The sequence below is a fragment of the Phocoena sinus genome, chromosome 13, assembly GCF_008692025.1.
Source record: "Phocoena sinus isolate mPhoSin1 chromosome 13, mPhoSin1.pri, whole genome shotgun sequence".
NCBI lineage: Eukaryota > Metazoa > Chordata > Mammalia > Artiodactyla > Phocoenidae > Phocoena > Phocoena sinus.
In genome coordinates, this window is record NC_045775.1 from 58,407,027 (window position 1) to 58,431,583 (window position 24,557).

At 35.6% G+C, this 24,557-nt stretch overlaps 1 protein-coding gene across 3 annotated transcripts in view; it reads left to right on the forward strand.

The window, feature by feature from the left end:
* Positions 1 to 24,557, forward strand: part of APLF (aprataxin and PNKP like factor) — an 86,852-nt gene that overhangs the window by 56,556 nt on the left and 5,739 nt on the right. Inside the window, exons 7-9 of one of the 3 annotated variants that reach the window (XM_032653443.1) lie at positions 300 to 655; positions 5,503 to 5,628; positions 20,426 to 20,472. In XM_032653443.1, coding sequence (XP_032509334.1) covers positions 300 to 655; positions 5,503 to 5,628; positions 20,426 to 20,472 — 529 coding nt within the window. The remainder of the gene's footprint in view (positions 1 to 299; positions 656 to 5,502; positions 5,629 to 20,425; positions 20,473 to 24,557) is intronic. The other 2 variants (XM_032653444.1, XM_032653445.1) reach the window with 2 other exon arrangements.

Sequence of the window (24,557 nt, forward strand, 5' to 3'; positions counted from 1 at the left end):
GCAGCTGTTGTGTTCTCTTATGTTTCGTTTGTATTTTTCTGGTTATTTGTCACTGAATGTTTGACACGATTGTAAAGGTTTGATACAGCTATAAGTTCCTTTTCTGATAACGGTAGACCATTTCAAAGTTATTAAATTAGAGACAGAGATAATGGTATTTTTAATAACTTTAAAATGTGAATCTTAAAGTTTTAAAATATACATATTGCATGAATCTTGTAGTTTCACGCTTTTATGCTTAAATTTACATATTTCTTTTGAAACATGTTTTATTATTTACTTTCTGATTTGTGTTATAGGAAATGTCACAGTCATTTTCTGCAATCACGTTAGATAACACAGAGGTAAATAACATGAAGACTAATGCACAGAGAAATGAAATCCCAGTAGAGGAACTTGGTAAGGTTCCTGAACATAAAATCACCACTAAGGGAACACCAGATAAAGACAGCAAGGCGAGGAGTGGTTCTGAGAGTTGTTTGAGTGCCCAAGGCAAGTCCTTCCATGACGAGCCTGAAAGATCTCATCCTGAGTCTGGCTCTGATCCCTCCAATCCTGAAACTTTGCATGCAAAGGCAGCTGATTCAGTTCCACAGGGTTCTGAAGAAAACAAGGTCAAGAGGACATCCTGCATGTATGGGGCAAACTGCTACAGGTATGAAGTGAAATTACAGCTAGCATATAATTCCATTATTTCAACAGCATAATAGCTATGTAGATACATGCTATAGTGTGTTAAAAGCCTAATAAAACCCATTGGCCTAAAGGTTAGGAGATTTTTCATGTTTCTCCTGGTTTGCACTTTCTCAGTATGCATTCTAGCAAATCCTGCTAGAGGCTTTTAAAATATTGTGGGGGATTAAATGTTTCATTGTAGATATGCTGATTAATACAGGGATCTGAACTGGGGAATCCAGACTTGAAAACAGAATCACTCAGATCAAAATACCTGCTTATGTAATGTCTTATTTAGCTGTTGGAAAGATGCCTTCATAAATAGTTGCTGTATACAGTATAACTCTCAAGAGAATTCTAAGTTGTGCTTAAGCATCTGATATTTGTGCATTTTCCTTTATATTTTTCTAATGGTGCTTCTGAGTCACCGTGATGCCTTCTAAAACAACTAAATATATATTTTCTGGATTGATTGGTTACTCCTATACTTACTTCATTTGATAACACTGTACCGTATTTTCTAATTTCATGCTTTGTGAATTAGTTTTAGGCTATAGTTTCTCTCTGTTTATTCTAGCATGCTTATAATTACCTAGCCCTATTTCAGAAGTATTTCTTTGCCATTCCAACTTATCAAACCAAGTATCTTATCAGTACATTCTAGTACAGTTTGTCTTCTATTCGATAGCATATTTATATCACATATTCTGTTAATTTCTCATTCATTGTATCTCTCTTTAAAATGCAGTGCCATTATAACACCTGAATAATTATATTTTTCAATTTCAACCATTATAATTTATGCGTTTATTCACAATTTTGTCTATTTGCAATGGCCTTAGTCCTGCATATGGAACATAATTTATAAACTTGTGAAATGGAAGTATATAAACCTTCTATTATTTTGGATTTTTGAAAAATCCTGTTTGGTATCTGTATCAGTTCACTAGAGCTGCTATAACAAAATGCCACAGATTGGGTGGTTTAAACAGCAGAAATTTATTATCTCACAGTTCTGGAGGCTGAAAGCCTATGATCAAGGTGTTGGCAGGTTGGGTTTCTCCTGCAGGCTCTCTCCTTGGCTTGCAGACAGTGCCTTCTCATGGCGTCCTCACATGGCCTTTTCTCTGTACATGCACATCTTTGGCGTCTCTTCCTCATCTTATAAGGACATCAGTCATTTTGGATTAAAGCCCTACCCTCATGACCTTATTTAATCTGAATTATCTCTTTAAAGGCTCTGTCTCCAAATATAGTCACATTAGGGGTTAGGGCTTGAACATATAAATTTGGGGGTAGGGAACACAATTCAGTCCATAACGGTGTTTGGCTGGTACTTGTCTTTGTTAAATGTGATTGAATCTTTTATCAAGATCATAATGAATTCATACATATTTGATGATGATACACGTTAGTTTTAACCAGTCATAGCTTATGAATAGTTTATTTTACTTCTTCACTAATTTTGATACACATAATTAATACCTGAGAAATATTTGCCACTGAAATCTTGAAAACAAAATGTTTATATTTGTAACAAAGGGGGAAAATAACCTATATTGAGTTCTTGTTATATACGTGCATCTTAACAATTAGTTAAATGTATCTTTTCTGCAGCCTCAATGCTACTGCTTTAGCTCATGCAGTGATCTCTCTGGGACAAGTGAATAATCTCCTAAGTCTCCAAACTTTCCGTCAGGTTCATATTCCTTCCTCATTGTTGCCTGAATGATCTGGCTAAGAAAATAAAAACAAAGGTAAAAAAGAAGAGAGAGAAAAAAATCTGACAATATTACTCTCCTTTACAGAATCCTTCAGTGGCTAAAGGCCAGATTTCTTAGCATAGTCTAGAAGACCCTGAACTCCCAGTAATTCTTTGGATGCACCATGCTGTCATGCCGTTGTTAGGTCCTTTGGATGTGTTGTTCCCTTTTCCTGTCTCCTGTCCTGCTTAAAGACACATTCAGTTCCTTTCTTAGCCCTTTTTTAACATGTTCATTCTTCCCTAAATTGCTCATCTTCTATTCTACACAACATTTCCTCATACGCTTTCTAATATTTGATATTAGATCTGATATTTACTATCTAATCATTGATTTCTAATTCTTTATTTACATGTTCCGTCTTAATAGAAAATTATTACTCAGGGGTAGTCTTATTCACTCCCTTGATGTTATGGTATTAACTCCCAAGTCTGTATCTCCAACACAGATTTCTGTACTAAATTTTAGGTCCAGATAATCACCACTTAAATCACAGGCACTTCAAATTCAACCTGTCTAAAGCAGTCACATCTTATTTCAATCCTTTGTGAAACAAAAAAACAACAAAATAGCATTTAACTTTATAGAAACTGTTGCTTCCAAAAAATTCTTTTTGAAAATTTTGTTCTTTTGGGGCCATATAGTTTTTCTGTTTAATAGCATATGATTCCATTAGTAAACTGCTTTTAAAAATTGGATAGAAATTGAAATGTCTCTTATTAACTTGTAAGAAATTTATACCTTAATTAAAACTTGTAGATTTTATCTCCATAAGGTCATATAAATTATGAGTTAATAATCTATAAAATAAGCGTTTTATCTCTAGTAAAGGTGATGTGTCTTATTGAGGACCAAAGCTCCCACTGAAAACAACTAGCAAAGCGGAACACTCATGCTTGAGAACATTAGAGGCAGTCAGGACCTTGAGGCTTCTTTTTCTCTTGTGACATTTGCCAATTTTTTAGTGTTTCAGACTGAGGGCTAAGAGGACAGGCAGAGTTTGGGGCAGTCTCATGGAACTTAGGCAACTTTTACATTTCTTGCCTTTGCATTTGGCAAGAAATCTTTGACAAATCCAATGTCATGAAGCTTTCCCCCTGTTTTCTTCTAGAAGTTTTATAGTTTAGGTCTTACTTTTATGTCTTGGATACATTTTGAGTTAATTTTGTTTATGGTGTAAGGGAAGGGTCCAACTTCATTCTTTTGCAAGTGAATATCCTCTTTTTCCAGCACCATTTGTTGAAAAGAGTATTCTTTCCTTTTGGAATGGTCTTGGCAACTTTGTTGAAAAATCATTTGACCATATAAGCAAGAGTTTATTTTGGGCTGTCTGTTCTCTTCCATGTGTCTATATTATATGCCTGTCTTTATGTTAGTACAACACTGTTTTGATAACTGTAGTTTTGTAATAAGTTTTGAAATCAGGAAGTGTGAAACCTTCAACTTTTTCAGGATTGTTTTGTCCATTTGAGGTTCCTTGAGATTTCACATGAATTTTAGGATGGAGTTTTCTATTTCTGCAAAAAAATGTCATTGGGATTTTAATAGGGATTGCTTTAAATCTGTAGATTGCCTTGGGTAGTATTTACATCTTAACAATATTAAGTCTTCCATTCCATGAACATGGGATGTCTTTCCATGTATTTGTGTCTTCTTTAATAGAAATTAAACCTGTGTATGTCTTTCACCTCCTTAAGCTTATTTCCTAACTATTTTATTTTTAAATGTTTTTTTAAATTGAATTGTTTTCTTAATTTCCTTTCGGGATTGTTCATTGCAAGTATATAGGAACACAACTGGTTTTTGGGTGTTGATTTTTGTATCCTCCAACTTTGCTGAATTAGTTTATTACTTCTAACAGTACGCCAAAAGTAGAATGTTCACAGCAGTATTATTTATAAAAACCAATAACTAGAATGAATCCAAAAGTCTATTAATAGTAGAATGGACAAATAAATTATAGCACTTTCATACAGTGGAATGTTACACAGTAATAAAAGTATACTACTGTTACATGCAGTAATGTGGAGTAATCATACAAACATAAAAAGTCATTCTCAAAGAAGTACATACTACATATTTCCATTTTAATTCAAATACAGGAAAAACTAATATGTTGTTTGTAACATTGCTTCTGAAAGTATGTTCCAGAGGCCCTTGCAGGTCCTGGTCCCCAAGATGCTTTTAGGAAACCTGTTGGGCCAAAACCATTTTCATAATAATACTTTGTGTGTGTGTGCCTTTTTCACTCTGATTCTCTCACTCACAAGTGTACAGTATTCCCAGAGGCTACATGATTTGTGTTAATGATTGAATGCAGAAGCAGATAGGAGGAGAATTCGGATGCCCTCTTTTAAGCCAGACATTAAAGAAATTTCCAAAGTATAAAACAATGTCTCCACGAATTTGTTTGGAAAATAGGTATTTACATTAAGATGTGCTATTTATCATAATATGTAAAGGGTTTATTACTATTATAAAGTAAACTTATTTTTTAAATTTCTCATTTTTAATTTCTAATAGGTTAAATAACCCACATAAATAAAAGTCCTCTGGAGTTTTAATAGTTTTTTTCCTGAGACTGAAAAGTTTGGGAAACACTGTTGCGGATGACAGGATAGTGGTTAGCTTTGGGTAGTAAAATGGGTTTAATGATTCGAAGGGGACATGCAGGGCTTCTAGAATGTTGGTAATATTGTTTTTTATCTTAGCAGAGGGAGTGTAGATGTGTTCACTTTATTAAAAGTCTTTAAAAGCTCTGTATGCTTATACTATTTATATTATCCTGTATATTCTGTTGTATATAGCCTATATAAAGTACTGTTTTCAGATTGTCTGTTGACATTCATGGTCTTCCCCATGTCACCAGAAATTTAATTTGCTACCATGAGAGTTCCGCACTGACTAAATGTCATGTAGCATGTTGGTTCACGTTCTAGAATAATCACATGTGTATTGTTTGGTTTCCTGCTATATCCTATTAATTATTTTTTTCTAGTTTATCTAGAAGTCTGCTATATCCTATTAATTCTTTTTTCTGACAGTATGTTTATCACTCTCATAGGAAGAATCCTGTCCATTTTCAACACTTCAGTCACCCTGGTGATAGTGATTATGGAGGTGTACACATCACGTGTCAAGGTGAGGCTGATGACCGGCCCGAATGTCCCTATGGAGCATCTTGTTATAGGTACGTAAACCTGAAGTGTTTGGTTATACTCCTTTTCTGCTTAATCTCTGTTACTTATTCAGGAGAAACTGCAGGCAAGTTTCTCATCTCAAGCCTTTAACTTTTAGTTTTTAAACTTCCATAGATAATAGGTTTTCATTTTGTTAATAGGTAGGATTGTAATGTTTCTTTTAGATAATTCTAAATTGTTGAAGTTATTAACATTATAAATGCCTAAAATTTTTCCTCATTTCTAACTTTCTAAAGTGTAAATCAGATAATTGAAAAGCTGTCAGTGCTACCCCATTATACCTTCTATCCAGACTCCTTAGTTTGACATAAATCAATTCAGGATGTTATCTCTGCTTCCCTCAACGCCTACCAGGCCACCATTCTTGCCAGCACATGAAACTCAATCCTAAAAGGAAACAGTACCTCCCCTCTCTCCTTCCATAGCATCTTGTACTTGTCTGTATCATGCACAGTAGAATTTATCTCATGAGATTGTGTTTAATTCTTTCCTGGATTGGCTTCCCCTCCAGAGAGTAAGTTCCTTGACAGTAAGGACTTCTTTTTTTAAGCATCTTTATTTCTTTTTTAATTTATTTCCTTTTTATTTATTTATTTTCTTTATTTTTTTGGCTGCATTGGGTTTTAGTTGCAGCATTGGGGTATTTGTTGAGGCGTACGGGATCTTTTGTTGCGGTGTGGGCTCTTCGTTGTGGCGCGCGGGCTTCTCTAGTTGTAGAGTACGGGTTTTCTCTCTCTAGTTGTGGCGCTCAGGCTCCAGGGTATGTGGGCTCTGTAGTTGTGGCACGCAGGGTACAGAATGCATGGGCTCTGTAGTTTGCAGTACGTGGGCTCTCATTGAGGAGCGCAAGCTCAGTAGTTATGGCATGTGGGCTTAGTTGCCCCGCGGCATGTAGGATCTTAGTTCCCTGACCAGGGATTGAACCCTGCATTAGAAGGCAGATTCTTTACCACTGGACCACCAGGGAAGGCCCTCCAGTAAGGACTATTTTATCTGCAACTTTGTTGAATGAATGAATGAACTTGAAATAAATCAAACTACCAAAGAAAGAAGTAGGATTCCATTCTTAGAGAGCTTTAATTCTAGACAACTGTCTTTCTTAGATAATTTTGGAATACAGGTTACTGAGCCTACTGCCGTTTTTGAAATTGTTGCTATTTCTATGATTTGGTTTTCAATAAGAAGGCAGGGTATATGCCCAGTAGTGGGATTGCTGGGTCATATGGTAGCTCTATTTTTAGTTTTTTAAGGAACCTCCATACTCCATACTGTTCTCCATAGTGGCTGAATTTACATTCCCACCAACAGTGCAGAAGGGTTCCCTTTTCTTCACACCCTCTCCAGCACTTATTGTTTGTAGATGTTTTGGTGACGGCTATTCTGGCTGGTGCGAGGTGATAGATACCTCATTGTAGTTTTGCTTTGCATTTCTCTAATAATTAGTGATGTTGAACATCTTTTCATGTGCCTCTTGGCCATCTGTATGTCTTCTTTGCTGAAATGCCTATTTAGATCTTCTGCCCATTTTTTGATTGGGTAGTTTTTTTTTTTTTTGATATTGAGCTCCATTGTGTATTCTTGCCTCCTTTATCAAAGATAAGGTGGCCATATGTCACCTTATTCGGGTTCCACGTAAGTTAAGCGAAAAAATCCTTGACCATATTTCCGCGTGCAATTCTCTACTTAAACGTAACAAAAACGTTTCATTTTTAAAACAAATTGTGACGGGCAATGAAAAGTGTACACTGTACACTTTTTTTTGTACAGTGGATACTGTACGATAATGTGGGACGGAAGAGATCGTGGGTCAAGTGAAATGAACCACCACCAACCACACCAAAGGCTGGTCTTCATCCAAAGAAGGTGATGTTGTGTATATGATGAGAGTCCTCTATTATGAGCACCTTCCGGAAAACCAAATGATTAATTCAAACAAGTACTGCTCCCAATTAGACCAACTGAAAACAGCACTCGACAAAAAGCATCCGGAATTAGTCAACAGAAAACACATAATCTTCCTTCAGGATAATACATGACTGCACGTTTCTTTGATGACCAGGCAAGAACTGTTAGAGCTTGGCTGGGAAGTTCTGATTCATCTGCCATATTCACCAGACATTGCACCTTCAGATTTCCATTCATTTCGGTCTTTACAAAATTCTCTTAATGGAAAAAATTTCAGTTCCCTGGAAGACTGTAAAAGGCACCTGGAACAGTTCTTTGCTCAAAAAGATAAAAGGTTTTGAGAAGGTAGAATTATGAAGTTGCCTGGAAAATGGCAGATGGTAGTGGAACAAAACGGTGAATATGTTGTTCAGTAAGGTTCTTGGTGAAAATGAAAAATCGTCTTTTAGTTTTACTTTAAACACCGAAGGAGCTTTTTGGCCAACCCAATACTATGATACCATTATTAAATAAATCTTTAATATCTCAATATTCTGTCAGATATCCCTGTTCCCTTACAGTCTCATAATATTTTTTTTTCCTTTTGTATCTTTGCATTCAGATCCAGTTAAGGTCCATGTATGACAAAAAGTGGCCATGTTTATTAAGTTATTTAATCAATAGGTTCCTCTTTGTTTTTTCCCTTGCAATATATTTGTGTAAGAAAGCTGACCATTTGTACTGAGGAGTATCCCTTAGTCTGTATTTTGCTGATTGCATTACGAAATTGTCATTCATTATGTTCCCTTGTATTTCCTCATAATTGATTGTTAGAAGCTAGTTATGTGTTTGTTACAGATCTCTTACTTCTAGTAGTACTTTGTCTCTGAAACACTACCTGAGTTAGAGATCTCACTCTGCCTTTTTGAAGATTCAGATTCAGAACTTAAGTCTCTCAGACCTCCCAGGAACTCAGCAAATATTTCTTGGGAAAAATCAGCCTTGTGTTTGGGGTTCCTTTAGTTTCTAGACTGTTGTGACAACACCGTGAGATCATGATAAGCTGTACTAATTTCTCTTTCCTAAGATAGTGGGCCTCCACTTGGTCCAAATCTTATCCTTAGCCCACTCTAAGAATTGTCAAAGGCTTCTGCGGAAGAAAGAAGCCAGTTACTGTCAGCTCACCTAGGAAGGACTTTTTCCTCTTTGGAATTTTAGATAATATAAAATTCTCGTTGCTCCCACAATTCTCTCATAAATATATTTTTAACCATTTATCAAGGGTTTTTTTTCTAGTTGTTAAAACAAGAGTATCGGTCTGCCATGATGTCCTGCACCCTTTTCAGAAGCAAAATACAAATACGCCTATTCTCGAGGAGAATAAAAACAAAATGCAAAGCCTTGCTAAGAATAATGATGTCAAAAATTGCTGCCGTTATTTCGTCAGTCTCTTTAAATGGGGGCAGAGTAGGGAGTAGTCAAGAGAAATTACTCAAAGGCCAGTGACTCACATGTACTAGTAGAAACTTTCATATCTATATCTAAATATATTTATATGTATGTATATTGTATTTTTCTTTTTCATCTGTTGAGCTGCTTGGTGTCACTGTTTCCACTTGAAGATAAAATCGTAAGATTTTTTTCTCCCTCATTAATTTTAATTACAGTTTAGAGAGACTCTTGGAGAATGTTAGAGATGATTGCTTACTCTGACTACTGTTTTGCAAGTAAGGGAATGGAAACAAAGAAAGATTGAGTTGCCTAAGACTCCAAAGCTAGTGAGCTCAAAACCAAGTCTCCTCTCTCCTCCAGTCCAGCATTTCTCTGTGTTGTGGCCTGATTCCACCATTGTTAGCGCTTCTAAAGTATTGATAGTGCTTGTCTTTTTAGCTACATAGCAAAATAATATTTTGGAGTTAAAAAAAAAAACCAGACCCAGATAAAGTACCTTAAAGAAATCGTGAATTTTTCAAATCAACAAGATACTAGAAACTAGATTGTAGAAGCATGATATATATTTATATATCCTTTCTTGTCACATTATCATTTTTAGTTAGGCAAAAAACAGATCTAGTAAATTTATGTTGTATCATTTCTATAACTAAATTGATATAATGTCATGAGCTGTTTTTTCTTTAACAATATTGATTTGCAAGAATAAATTATTTTTTTAGCCATATACTGTTTAGTGCTGTTAGAAAATGATTTAAAGAAGACAGTTTGGGTGATACAAATTAACTTTAACACTTCATGAAACAGTCTCCATTTGGAGAAGTGCAACATGGGGCAGAAGACAGGAAGTTTTTATAGGATGAAGAATAAAGAACAAGGAAGAGAAAAATAGAAAATGTCTGATTGGCTGGGGCCCCATAGTCAACCTTGTTTGGGGTGAGAAGGAACAAAGAAATAAGTATAGAGCCGAGAATTGGTTTGGCCTGTGGGGATTGGCTGACTGGATACACGGTGTCTCTGGTCAAGCAGAGCATTTACAGGGACCTGAAAGTTATCTTAAGTTTCAGTTTGCTGACATGGCACCCTAGGCAGGAGTGGCTCCATCTTGGTCCTAGATGTTTGTTTCAGTAGCGCTAGAATATAAGCCTACTGTATCAGAATGATAAAATGTTCTAAATTAGCTTGCTTAAAAGCAAGTTTTTAGGTAAATGCATGTCAGGTTTTCCCTGTAGCCATAGAAGAAAAGTATTGAAGCCTCACGGATCATAAAATAACCCACGAAATCACCCAGAAATTAATATATTTAGAAAAGTAAAGATATATATGTTTTAAAAGTAGAGTTGTGATAAGCCTGTATTCCATGATGGTTGACACATTTGGAAGAGAGATGAAATTCATGGGCTAAAACATCTTTGTTTGCTTTTTATCTTTAAAAATTTGCCTTCACAAAACAGGATAAGAATTATTCTCAAGTAAAAACAAGTATTCTCTCAAGTGAAATACTAGGTTGGCTTTTAATTTGTTTGCTTCCCAATCTTACCTTCTAATCCCTTGAACGTGTCCAAGTCAGTTTCTCGTTTTGATAAATCTAGGTGATCTCAAATGTTGTATAATACATTAAATCTTAATCTTATACTCTATCAGCTAGTACAGCTTATCATGATCTCATGGTGTTGTCACAACAGTCTAGAAACTAAAGGAACCCCAAACACAAGGCTGATTTTTCCCAAGAAATATTTGCTCAGTTCCTGGGAGGTCTGAGAGACTTAAGTTCTGAATCTGAATCTATAGTAAAATAAAGATTCCCATAGCCCATATAATATAGGAGGTTGATGTTGAAAAAAGGACCTTTAATTATTAAATTTTATTTCTTCTAAAACTACAGGCATTATTAATATTTTCTCTGACATTATACTTTTAAAACTCTAACAAAGTTAAATCAACTTGAAAAATGATAATTTGAAAGAACTAGTTGTTATCATTTTCAGTATCTCACTCATTTAACCAGTTTTCTTCCCTTTGCGCTATACACTGCAGCCTGTCAGAAGACTCGTTCTGTTTAATGCATTTGATTAGCTTAAGGTACTTGTCTAAATTAGAACATTAGATACTTAATGTCCAGGATAATCCAGTGATTGCTGTGCTTGCCTCTGACCCACCTCCTCTGGTGCATAATAGGATTTTATTCAGTGCATTACTCCTGTTCTTATTTGTTAAATTAAGCACTAAACTTAAGATATATATACACTAAAATAAACAGAATCCATCTTCAACCAGCTTAGTGTAAAAATGTCAAGTCAAACACGTATATTGTCTTAGATTTACAAAACCTTAGGCAGGCATGTATTATACAAATGAAAGTGTTGTTGCCTTCATGTTTTCTAGAAGCCAATGCCCCATTTTTTTTAATATTAATTATAATACCTTCTAAGAGGGATGACATAAGGAAGTGTATCAGTCATCAACTATAAGTGCTCTCATTGTAGTGAATCTGCAATATAATCTGTATAGTGTGAAAAAACATAAGTGTTTTTGCCGCAAGCATAATTCGTTGATATTAAAATTACTATCTGTTTTTATTTGTTGATCCAGATTTATAGCTATGATCTAGTCTTTTCCTATTTTCTCTTTTATTTTCAAAGTGTTCCAAGTTATTGCAGTATTATCTTAATTGATCCTGTATGCAAATGTACACCTTAAACTACAAGATACTGATCTTTAGAAGCTGCTTAATTAAAAAAATAGGAATGTGTGTGTTTAGTGTAAATTCATATTATATTATTTGAGGCAAAATAAATAGGTTTTAATAGGGAAACTCTAATTGCCTCGTAGTTGAGATTCCCAGAAGCAGTCATGTGAGGCTGTCGATTATTTTATTTGTAGTTAAGAATAATCAAAGTTGATCGCATTTTTATAGGATCTGCATATATAGGAAGTAACCTGTCATCACTTGCCACGCTTACGGTTCTTTAATCATATGTAAGAATACAATCTTAGAAGAAAGTATCTTAAAGTAAATGTTAATCACTGGCTGCACAGTTTTACCTGAGACTTGGCTATACATTTTTGTTTAACTTCATTTAGAAATAGCAGTAACAGCAACAAAAAAGAAGTAGCAGTAACAACATTGCTACTTGACATGTAATGTGTCATATAGCCTTGACAAAATGTGCTGGAGTGTCTTCTGTGGTTTTTTTCTTTATCCTTCATTTGAATATACGTTCCCTTTCATATTAATGTTTGTTTTTCTTTGTTATATTTAGTGTTAATTGCACATGTATACAAATTTTCAGAGCTCTCTTGGCAGAGATAGTAAATTGTAATGATTTTCAATTAGCAGATTGACTACTTTCTCTTATTTTATGCTGGCTTACTCTTTCAGTATTTGATAAAGACCATATTTGTTAATTTTCCTTTTTCTCCTAAATTTGAGACTTAGATATTTGAAAACATAGGATTCATGTTTTTGCTTTAGGTTTTAAAATAAGTGTTGAATTTCAGAAGTGCAGGATAAATTATTTTGGAATGAAAACATATAGTATGATCATTTATTCATTGAGTGAATGTTGAGCATCTGACGTACTAGTCAGTTTTGTAGAAGTTGATGTAAAACAGTACTTTAGGTTCATTTTTAAATTTTGAGTGGTAGGTTTGGTATTAAGTTATCCACTTTTCAGAAGTAAACAAAAATAAAAATTATTCTGTTCTTGTTACTGCCTAGTTAATCTTCAGGTAGCTCTTTATGATGGAGAGAGAATGGGTTTTGAAATCAGCAGACTTAGGTTCTAGTTATGGTTATGCCAATTCTGTAGCAAAACTTTCAATGTCGTTTGATTCAAACGACAAAACTTTCAATGTTGTCGGCTTCAGTTCCTCATGAAAACAAGAAGGTTGGATCATTTGTGCTCTGGAGGCCTCCATTCAATAGTGGGGAAATCTAGAACAGAGAGAAATATAGTCATATTCATAAAGTCAGATCAGTTACATTCATGGCTACTCTTCCTTAGCCGCCTTTGCTGTCTCCTTTTTCCCAGCTGTAATTATTGCTGAGCCTCAGGGTTCAGTTCTTTGATCCTTTCCCTTCTCTGTTCTGTTTATTCCCTAGGTGAGCTAATTCAGGGTAATGGCTTCAGACTCAAATGTTTAAATGCCTGCACTTGGTTGTAAAATAGGTCAAACTTGTATCAGAAACAGACCTCTTGATTTTGGTCATGAAAACAACTCTTTCCCAAGTGTTCTCCACCTTTGTAAATGACTTCACCATTCACATAGTGTTTAGGCCCCAAACCAAGACATGCCCTTGATTCTTCTCTTTTCTTCACATCACGCATTCAATCCATCAGCAGTTCTTGCCATTTCAACCTTTAAATACATTAAGAACCTGACCATTTCCTACTTCCTCTACTTCAGTCGTCTTAGTCATAACCACCGTCATCTCTGACCTGGTGTACTGCAGTAGTTTCTTAACTGATATCCTTGTTTCTTTTCTTGCCCCTTAATAGTTCATTTTCCACACAGCAACTAGAGCGGTTCTCTAAAAATAAGTCATATCATGTTGATTTCTTACTCAGAATCATCCGATAGCCTCCCACAAAACTCTTTCCCATGGCTTACAGGTTCTTCTCTGACTTCATTCAGGACTTCTTTTCCTTCTCCCTCATTCTCCTTGAGCTATACAAATCTTTATTTTTCCAAATACCCTATGGCCGTGGCAAATTTGAAGACATTTTTAATTTTCTCTTACTGAGTGTTCTTCCTTCAGATATGTATTTGTTATTCATGTGTCTATATCATTAACACCAGAAATGCTTTCGAAAACGTATATTTTAAAATGTAACAGCTCATAAAAACCTGGTGTAGTTATGGGTGTATACGTCTACCTTTAGAACCCAAAGATTTAAAAAAAGTCCAAAAACAGGATTTTGAGGCCTGCTGAGTTACAGAAAATGCTATTTGTGGAAAAGGTTGATGTAAATCTTTTATGAATGAATTCTAAGTATTTCCATTCATTATTAGGAAAAAGTCCTGGGTGGAATTTTGCATTGTCCTTGAAAGTTATTTCAGATGTTCGTATGTCCCCAAAGAGCTGTACAGTATTGCCACTTAGCGTTAACCCAGGGTTATATGAAAAAGACTTTCTGCTTTATTATTAATAACTGATTTTTAAAAATAGGATATGCATGGGCAAATGTTATAAAATATTCTATAAATATGTGAAATGCAATTGGGGAAATATTCAACAATAATAATTATATGTATTATTGAAGGAAAAATTCAGCTTTCTAGTGTTAGTTGGCAGTTACTTTTACTGGCATATAGAATTTTTAGACATTGTTGGCTATCTTTTTTTTTTTTTTTTTTTTAATTTATTTATGGCTGTGTTGGGTCTTCGTTTCTGCACGCGGGCTTTCTCTAGTTGCGGCAAGCGGGGGCCGCTCTCCATCGCGGTGCGCAGGCCTCTCACTGTCGGGGCCTCTCTTGTTGCAGAGCACAAGCTCCAGACGTGCAGGCTCAGTAGTTGTGGCTCACGGGCCTAGTTGCTCCGCAGCATGTGGGACCTTCCCAGACCAGGGCTCGAACCCGTGTCCCCTGCATCGGCAGGCAGATTCTCAACCACTGCGCCACCAGGGAAGCCCTGTTGGCTATCTTAAAGTAAAATTGATTTCTGTTTCTATAAAAATAGTTGACACCTGTAAAATGCTTAATGGCCTACAAATGTTTATGCACATCACTTCATTTAATGCTTCAAACAACGCTGTGTGAGGCAAGCAGTATTTTCCCTGCTTTACAGATGAGGAAGTGGAGACTTGGTCACAGGACTTGCCCTGAATCACATAACCAGTAAACTGTAGTTTGAATTCAGACTCGGTTCTTCTGATCTCGAAACCTGAACCCCTTCCACAACATAATGCTGGTGATCTAAAGTTTAACAAGCCAGATGAGAACTGGTCCAAGTCACAGTGGCATCTGCCTCTTAAGCGTTTGTGAGGGACACACTCTGTGTTCCTGTTAACTGGAGTGATTGATTGACTAGAGCTAAGTGTCCTATGATGCTGAGCAGTCAGTATCTCAGGAACCTGATTGCAGTGGTGTCTGCTTAATATGGTTGTCGGATTTTCATTGTTTCCTGGGGAAGTAATATGAATTGTTAATGGCAGGAAATTCTAACATATTTCAGTCCTAGGTTTGTGTAAAAAGCTTCCGTGAGCACTTTGATTATTAACTTTGTAGGTGTGAATGCAGAGCAATTTCAGCACATTGACATTCTTTTCAGCCTAATGAGAATAGGCATTCTTTGGCTTATATCCAACAGAAAAGCTGCCTTTCAAAGGATAGACTTCTGAAAACATCACGATCCATGGATTACAATTTCCAAAAAAAAAAAAAATTAACATTAATGTAAGAAAACTCATCAGTCTAGAAGTTATTAGAAATCACGTTTTGTACCAGCCAATGAGAATTTTATTGCAAATGTTTTTTTTTTTAAAAGATTGGCATTTTTATTTTATTTTATTTTATTTATTTATTTATTTGGCTCCGTTGGGTCTTCTTTGCTGTGCGTGGGCTTTCTCTAGTTGCGGGGCCTACTACTTAATTGATCCTGTATGATCCTTATTGATCTCTAGTTGCGGGGCCTACTCTAGGAACGGGGCCTACTACTCTTCATTGTGGTGCGCGGGCTTCTCATTGCGGCAGCTTCTCTTGTTGCGGAGCACAGGCTCTAGAGCGAAGGCTCAGTAGTTGTGGCATGTGGGCTCTAGAGCGCTGGCTCGGTAGTTATAGTACACGGGCCTAGTTGCTCTGCAGCATGTGGAATCTTCCCGGACCAGGGATCAAACCCGTGTCCCTTGCATTGGCAGGTGGATTCTTAACCACTGCGCCACCAAGGAAGTCCCACAAATGATTCTTTCAAGCTCTTTTCAACAATCATTTTCTTAAGAAATAATAGTATAGGTAGCAAAAACAAGGGCCTTTTTCCTCTTAAATAGGAAAATAGAAAATATTTCATCATTTTGGAAACTCATGTAAAGCTCAATTTTAAAAAAACCTCTTTTTGAAGGAAAAGAGTTGATTATATTGTAGTAGGTAGATAATTTATGAAAAATATAGTTGAATGCCACCTTGTAAAAGGTACTCTTGTAAGTGCTATAAAAGATATTTAAAAATGTAAGAAAAACCCATGACCTCCCGCAGCTCATTTGACAGATGATGAGATAATACACACACACACACACACACACACACACACACACACACACACAAACATTTGTGTTGAAAATTTAGATGACAGTATAAGAAATTATGTGATAAGTACCAAATGGTGGATATGGACAAGATGTTCTGGAGATATTTCCCAGTAATTATCAGAGTTGTTTTCCTGTGCAAGGTACTTAGACAAGCAGTGTAGAGTTAGAAGAATATTCTTGGCAAAAAGGCTGTGAGCAGTATGGAGATTCCTTAAAAAACTAAAAATAGAACTACTATATGACCCAGCAGTCCCACTACTGGGCATATACCCTGAGAAAACCATAATTCAAAAACAGTCATGTACCACAATGTTCATTACATCTCTATTTACAATAGCCAGGACATGGAAGCAACCTAAGTGTCCATCAACAGATGAATGGATAAAGAAGATGTGGCACATATATACAATGGAATATTACTCAGCCATAAAAAGAAACGAAATTGAGTTATTTGTAGAGAGGTGGATGGACCTAGAGTCTGTCATGCAGAGTGAAGTAAGTCAGAAAGAGAAAAACAAATACCGTATGCTAACACATATATATGGAATCTAAAAAAAAAATGGCCATGAAGAACCTAGGGGCAAGATGGGAATAAAGACACAGACCTACTAGAGAATGGACTTGAGGACACGGGGAGGGGAAAGGGTAAGCTGGCTGGGACAAAGTGAGAGAGTGGTATGGACATATATACACTACCAAATGTAAAAGATAGCTAGTGGGAAGCAGCCACATAGCACAAGGAGATCAGCTTGGTGCTTTGTGACCACCTAGAGGGGTGGGATAGGGAGAGTGAGAGGGAGGGAGAAGCCAGAGGGAAGAGATATGGGGATATTTGTATATGTATAACTGATTCACTTTGTTATAAAGCAGAAACTAACACACCATTGTAAAGCAATTATACTCCAATAAAGATGTTAAAAAAAAAAAAAAAAAGGCTGTGAGCAAGTGCCTATCAATGGCAAAAAATCAAAACCTTTTTTCCCGCCGACGTAGAAATGAAGGATTGGGCTGCAAATAAAGGTGGAGAGACCTTGAAGGAGAGGATAATTTAACATTCAGAATACTTAACTTCTTTACATTTAAATTGCTCTGTAAACAAAACATGCCTAAAATTTGTTTTTGAGTGTGTGCTTTTGCGCATAAATGTGATGATACATTTTTGTTTCTGCTTTGGCTCATTTTCATATTGAAGTCTATCTATTCTGTGAGTTATAGCATCAAGAAAGAATAAAGTATTTTTGAAAATACCCCAAAACAGGGAACTTTTGAACCTGTCCCAGAGGATATTTTTTCTTCATTTTCAGTGAATTAACTAGCAGAATCTCTATTGATATTAATTAATTAATACTTTTGTTTTAAATGGGAAGTTTGATCTCTAAGTTAAATGTGGAGAAGTACCAACCCAGCTGGTTTCTTCTGGTCTACATTGCAGTCTTAACACCTGCCTTTTAATGAAAATAGCAAGTTCTCCTAGGAAAGGATGGAAACTATTAGCAGAACCTCAGAGAAACAGCTTTTTCCCCTCTAAGGCAGATGAGAATCTGCACATGGAGCTGAAATTTTCTGAGCACAGAATTTCATAACACATATTTCTGCTCTTCCTTTTTGCAATATACCAGGGTAAACTTTTTTCCCTATTCGTTTATTCTGAAATGGCTTGCCTTTTCCTAGGTAGTGTGTGAGGTTAGATAATGTAAATGGAGTATGTGAGTGCAACTGTGTATGTGTTCCAAGATGATGGGGAACCTTACCTTCTGCAACTTTGGGATTGAACCATTACCTCCATCCCCACTGTGGTTTCTTTTTTTTTTTCAATTGGGGTATAGTTGTTTTACAATGTTGTGTTAGTTTCTACTGTACAGTGAAGTAGAGTTCCCTGTGCTATACAGCATGTTCTCAATGGTTATCTATTTTATACATATTAATACATATATGTCAATCCTGATACTGTGTCTTCATTTGGCCTTTTAAAAAAGTTACTCTTCCTTTCAGTCTTGCTAGCCTGACAGTGGATGTCCACAGTCTTTTAACTGGTGTTTGGTACACAAACTGTACTTGTCTCCATTAACTCACTTAGTTTCATTTCTATACTTTTTTTTTTTTTTTTTTTGCGGTACGCGGGCCTCTCACTGTTGTGGCTTCTCCCGTTGCGGAGCACAGGCTCAGGATGCGCAGGCTCAGTGGCCATGGCTCACGGGCCCAGCCGCTTGGCGGCATGTGGGATCTTCCCGGACCGGGGCACGAACCCGTGTCCCCTGCATCGGTAGGCGGACTCTCAACCACTGCGCCACCAGGGAAGCCCTCTATACTTGTTTTTAAAGTCTGACATTTAGTTACTTGAGAGTTTCTAAAGCAGCTTTTGAAGGAGGCTCTAGTAGCAAACAATTAAGACCATATTGAACTTTTCAATAATCCTGCTCTGTTAAGGGCAAAACAGGAAAAGGTTAGGACTTCTAGGTACCTGAAGCAAACATGTATTAAAAGGAAGGAGGAAAAAGCCTTTAAATCTCAAATGACTGTAGATAGATAGATAATAATAATAATGAGGCATCTGTGTAGAATGTTAACACTTGAATCTTGATGAAGATATATGGAATTTCTGTGTACGAATCTTGCCACTTTTCAGTAGTTTGACATTTTTTCAAAATAAAAACTTACTAGTATATTTTACCACAATAAAAAAAAAAAAGATTTTAAAATGGTTACCAAAAACAATCTCAAAGGATCAGCAATTTTATCCAGATTATTGATGAAAATACCTTTGGTATTAATGTCCCCCATTTTTCTGTTCTTCCTCCCCTGATGTCCAACATTAATTGTACTTTAATAAAGACTGAATTAAACAAGTTAATTACCTGTGCCAGCATGTTCAGTGAGGAAAGATCTTCCCACGAAGCATCATGGCAGCTTTGTTCGTTTGCAGCTCCCTTCATCACGTTTAAGTTATCCAGTTTATTTCTTTCAACTTTGAAGTTTCTTTTCCATCAAAAGGTCAAATTTGGGTTAATTACCCCAAACACGCAATCTTTTGGAGAATCTTTTTTCCAGTTTTCAAAACTATTGAGTTATGACCCCAGTTAATTGTGTGGTTGCACTCTCGTACTGTGTTTAATGCTCATATCGTAGGAGAAGTTACCCCAAAAGGAGAGATATTAGAGATATAAGAAACGTCGCTGACACCTGACACAGAGCCTGGCATGTAATAAGTGGCCCATGCCTATTACTTGGACCACTGATGAATGAATCAATGGCTAAGATTAATTACTTACCACCTACTGCGCCCTTAAACTGAGGACTTATTGTGTATTACTCCTGAATCCTCACAACAGCTTCATGTGAACTGTATACCTCAGCACATGTCTACTGTCAGCGCTCCCCAGCTCTCCTTTGTCAGTCCCCTAAGAGAAAGGTACCCACCAAGTGGATCATGATAAACCAGTTGCTGCTTTGGGGTTCTGCTGCCTGGGTAGTTTTGTACTTTGTGGAGAATGTGTTGTATACACAGTGTACCCAAACATTTGTTTAATGAAATGATAGAAGCGCTCATCAATATATATAATCAAAAGTAGATATTCAAACAGTAGTTTCTGTTTGACTTTGAGATATGTTATTATAAATTTCTCGATGCAAACTGACTTTCTTGTTTTCTCATAACAGTTGATTGGTATTCTTTGGAGAGACATGACTTACATGCTTTTGTCTTTGGATTCTAGAAGAGCCTTAGAAGTATCCTTTTAGATATTACACACACACACACAATTTGATATTTTGTGTTATATACTTTATATACTAATTTACCTCACATCTTTATATATGTGATATGTGGCATTGACAGTTTAGAAATACAGTATATTGTATTATATTTTATTTGTCTCATACTGCTTTTCTGTAGGATGTCAGTCATGAGGGCAGCACTTCATCTGGTTCATCACTCTGTCTGCATCTAGAAGTATGCCTGGCATGGAGTAGGCACTCAGTAAATGTAATTAAAAAGCAAATGCTTTGTACAGCATGGTGACTATAGTTAACAGCAACAACAATAACAAAGCAAATGCTTTTCAGTGAGAGGTTTACTGCTAATTTTATTCATAGGTTAGTGAGTGCTCTAGTTTAATTTAAACAGTCCTATTCCTTTTCAGTGATTGTCAAACTAGACCTTATATTTGCTTTCTTTCTTTTTTTTTCCCTTTTTTTTTTTTTTAAGGAAGAATCCCCAGCACAAGATAGAATATAGACATAGTACATTTCCAGGTAAGTAATTTTCCTTCAGGAAACTCCAAATGAAACCTTCAAATGGATTCTCCTGTTAAACCTAGATACAGTTTCCAGTTATTGTGAATTTTTAAAATCTCTGCTTCTGTGAATTTGTTGAATTGCTGATTTTAATAATTTTCTTAGATTTAATAACTGATGAGTTTTTATATAGCAGATGTTTTCTACAATCATTGTCCAACAGTATATATTTGCCTTGGTATCTGTTATGATTCTTTTGTTTGCAGGTACCTTAAAACAAAATCTCAAACTGGCCTGAACAATAAAGAGATCATGTTGTCTTCTATAACTGAAAAGTCCAGAAGCAAGGCTAGATTGGACAAGATTTGTTGCTTTGGCTCATTAATAATGTCAATAATGTTACCAACACCCAATTTCCTTCCATCATCCTGTCTTTAGAGGGGTGATTTTTATCCTAAGACTGGCTCCTCTCCCCACCAAGGAACTGTATGCATCCTTATTCAACTGGCTAAACTCCATTTAACATGGTAAACTCCCCATGTTTATATGTAAGGAGAGAGAGAGAACAACTTTGACTCTTGCTATTCCTAGGAAAAATCATAAAATTAACTTTTTTGAAACTGGCTTAGGTTACATTCTTATTCTTGAATTAATCACTGTGACCACTGATTAGTTTGTTCCATGCTTGGAACCAAGGCAGAGTCCCTTTCTTCAGAACCACAGAGATCCCCAGTAGAAGCTAGCTTTGGGGAAGGAGAAGGGGAGATAGACACCAGAGATGCAACTATCGAATGACTGTCATTCCTGTTTACATCAGTCTGTTTTACCTTCTGTTTCCCCTGCTTCTGAACTCTAATATTTTTTCCCGTTAACAAATTCTGGCTTCTTCGTATCATTTATATAATGCAGAGGCCAATTCAGCATCCAGTATTTCTGCCCACAGAGTGAGAGAATAAAATGTACTATCCAGGCTATGCCCACTTGCCTTTGTATATGTATAAACACAGCCAACTTGTAACCAAGTGATAAAAATAATTAATTTCACCACAAGGGAATTCTATTTGCTATTTCTTATTGAAACACACTTCAGTGCTTTAATACTGCGGATACAGATTTAATCACTTTCTCTGAGCTAATATGGTATGGAGTTTATATGTTATCCTTTTCTTTATTGGGGCTGTATCTCAAGCTATAGCTTTTATGGTTGTTAAATTAACTTTCCTTTGAACAATAATGTAATAATATTTGATTAAAACTCTATTTTATTGACAGATTTCAGCACTGCCCCATGAAAGAGCATTTGACACATTTGTATATCTTTACAGAACTAGGAACCATTTTCCTAAAACCGACAATATGCATCATATGGCATAGTTAAAAGTATCTGAATTTTCTTTGAAAAATCTCTTTGAATTATCATTGAAGTGTCTTCTGAATGAAGAATGTATTTTTAGAACAATTAACTTTTCTTAAAAAAAACTGTTTCTTTTGTTGGAAAGACAGTTGTGGTTTTTTTTTAAGTATGATATTTTAATGTAACAGTTTAGCCTTATATATTTAATGTAGTTTCAAGAGTTGTTATGTGGCAATATAGTCAGAATATCTCTTCCTACTCTAAAAACCTATAAATTAAGGTGTCTGGGGTATTTAAGTATTAAATGTTGAGGTCTCATATTTCTTAATTTAGAGATATCTAAAATAAAATGCTAACATACTTGTTTTTCTTATTTCCCAAATATTTAAAGTTTAACATTACCCAAGATCTTAATCTGATTTATGTAACACTCATTCACTCATTTATTCATTTATTATGTGTCTTCCAAGTGAGCAGAGTTACAGAGATACATGAGAACCAGCTCTGGCTCTACATGCTTGGGGTGAGATGCTCTAAAATCTTGGAGGAAAGGGATGGAGCACTTTTTGCCAGGGTTTATCAGGGTGGACTTGATAAGGGAATTTTAAGTTGTTCTTTACAATGGTAGGATTTCAATTATCTTTGTTTCTTAGCTTTGCGTGGGTGGGTATAGGACATCCCAGACAAAGTGAATAATAGATGAGTCAAGGACATTGAGTAGAAAATGGAAAGTTGCGTTTGGAGTTAGAAGGTGGATCATTTTAACTGACAGGGAGAGTCTCTATAGTTACTGTGAATGATACTAAAGGGATGTATTGAAGTCAGATTATAGAAGCTCTTGAAAGCTAGACCAAAGAGGTATTGTGCACTGACAAACAATGGTGAGCCAGTATTTTACCCCTGATAATGAGCAGTCTGAATTAAAGTAGGGGAAGCCTTCAGGAGATCAGTTAGGTAGTTGAATAAAGGACCAGAACTAGGCTACCATGAGAGTAGGAAGATAGGATTGGATACAAGTGAGATTTTGAACTAAGCGTCAGTAGGATTTGCCAACTGATTGGTTGTGGTGTGGGGGGTGGGATGAGGTAAAGGAAATAGGAATGACTGAAAATTAAAGTACAGATTATCAGGAGGCTGGAGATGATAATAGAGATCAGGAGGAAGAACTAGGTAGTTTGTGGGTTTTTTTTTTTTAACACATGTTAAATTTGAGGTGGGGGTATCATAAATACATAATAAAACAGTAAAAGTTAATATAGACCCATATACTATATACCAAATACTATAGAATTTTATAATACAGAATAACTACATGAAATCCTTATTTAATTTCTGATTTGTAGCACTCCTAGAACACTTCAGTTTGTAAAGTTCTTCCACACATGTAACAGTTTATGCAGTGTATTCCAATTTTTGTAGGTTTGACTGCTATCATCTGTTAAGCTTCTTGTATATCTAATTGGTTTAAAATTTCACTAACTTTCCACACTTTTTCATAGTGCTGCAGTTTTAGCACAACATATTGAATACAAGAGTAATTAATGCCAGGAAAATTTTATTTTAAACTTTCTTAGCTGCCTTGCTTGTTGACAGCATTTGAAAGAAATTGTCGTCAGCATTTTATTACCTGATTATTGGAGTCATTCTTTCTGGCTTTGATTATTATGCGCTAGTCATGATTCTAGGTGATCAGTACCATTCATGACTCAAAATTTAGAATGTCCTACTGATAGCTATTTTCATATTTCTCTAGTTCTGCAGTTGTATGCACACATGTGCTTATGTAGACTTTTTTCTTTTCAGAAGTAGAAATTAAAAGGTCTAGAAAGAAAGCTATTAAGGAAGGTTGGTGAAACTTAAATGAGATTCTGTAAACTGCTGCTTACTGTGAAGAAACCTGAGAGATTTTGGAACATATAAAAGGCTAACACAATGGTGTTTTAAAAAAGAAATAAACTTAACGTATACTAAAGTGGATCAGACCTGCACAAACTGCTTTCCCAAAGTTAAAAATATGAATACCCAACTAGTAGCTTGGTCTTTAGTAGTAAAATGAGGCATTTAAAAATGTATATTCTTATAGTATGTAGTAAGCTTTCATCTTTAGAGATGCTGGGCTAAAGTATTTTTTCACTTAAATGAAAATTAATATCCTAACTAGTCCTAAGATATACTGGAAAAGAAAGGAAAATAAAACCTGAAGAATTATTGATGTTAAGCTGTAACGAGACATCTGTCTTATTATTGCCTATTACCAGAAAACTATTTGGAGAAAATCAGCAATTTGGAAAGATTTTTTTCTCCATGTAAAAATCTTCCAGCATGTATGTGACACAGTATACTCTTCAGTAGCTCTGCAGACTTGGTTCTTGGGATAAGACTTTGATGGTGAAATTTTAAATTGTACAGGAAATATTGGATACAAACTTCAGAGTTGTCATTCTGTTATTATAAATTCCTCTGCATAAGTAGAAAAGTCAGAAATTACCATATCCTAATACCAAATAGTTAATAGCATGTTGTTTCAAATATGTTAAAGAGTTTGTTACTTTTTCTAGAGGTTGTTATTTTTCATTATTATGGTAGAACAGTGTTACCCATCAGTTTTTTTAAAAAAGTGACAGCTTATTTCTCTTGTGCTGCTTTCAAGTAGTCAAGCTGTCAGCCTGTCTCTGCATTTCATATTCCTGTAGAGAAAATGAAAATTCCTGTTTTGTCCTTAAAATTAGAACTTTGGAGTTGGAAAGGA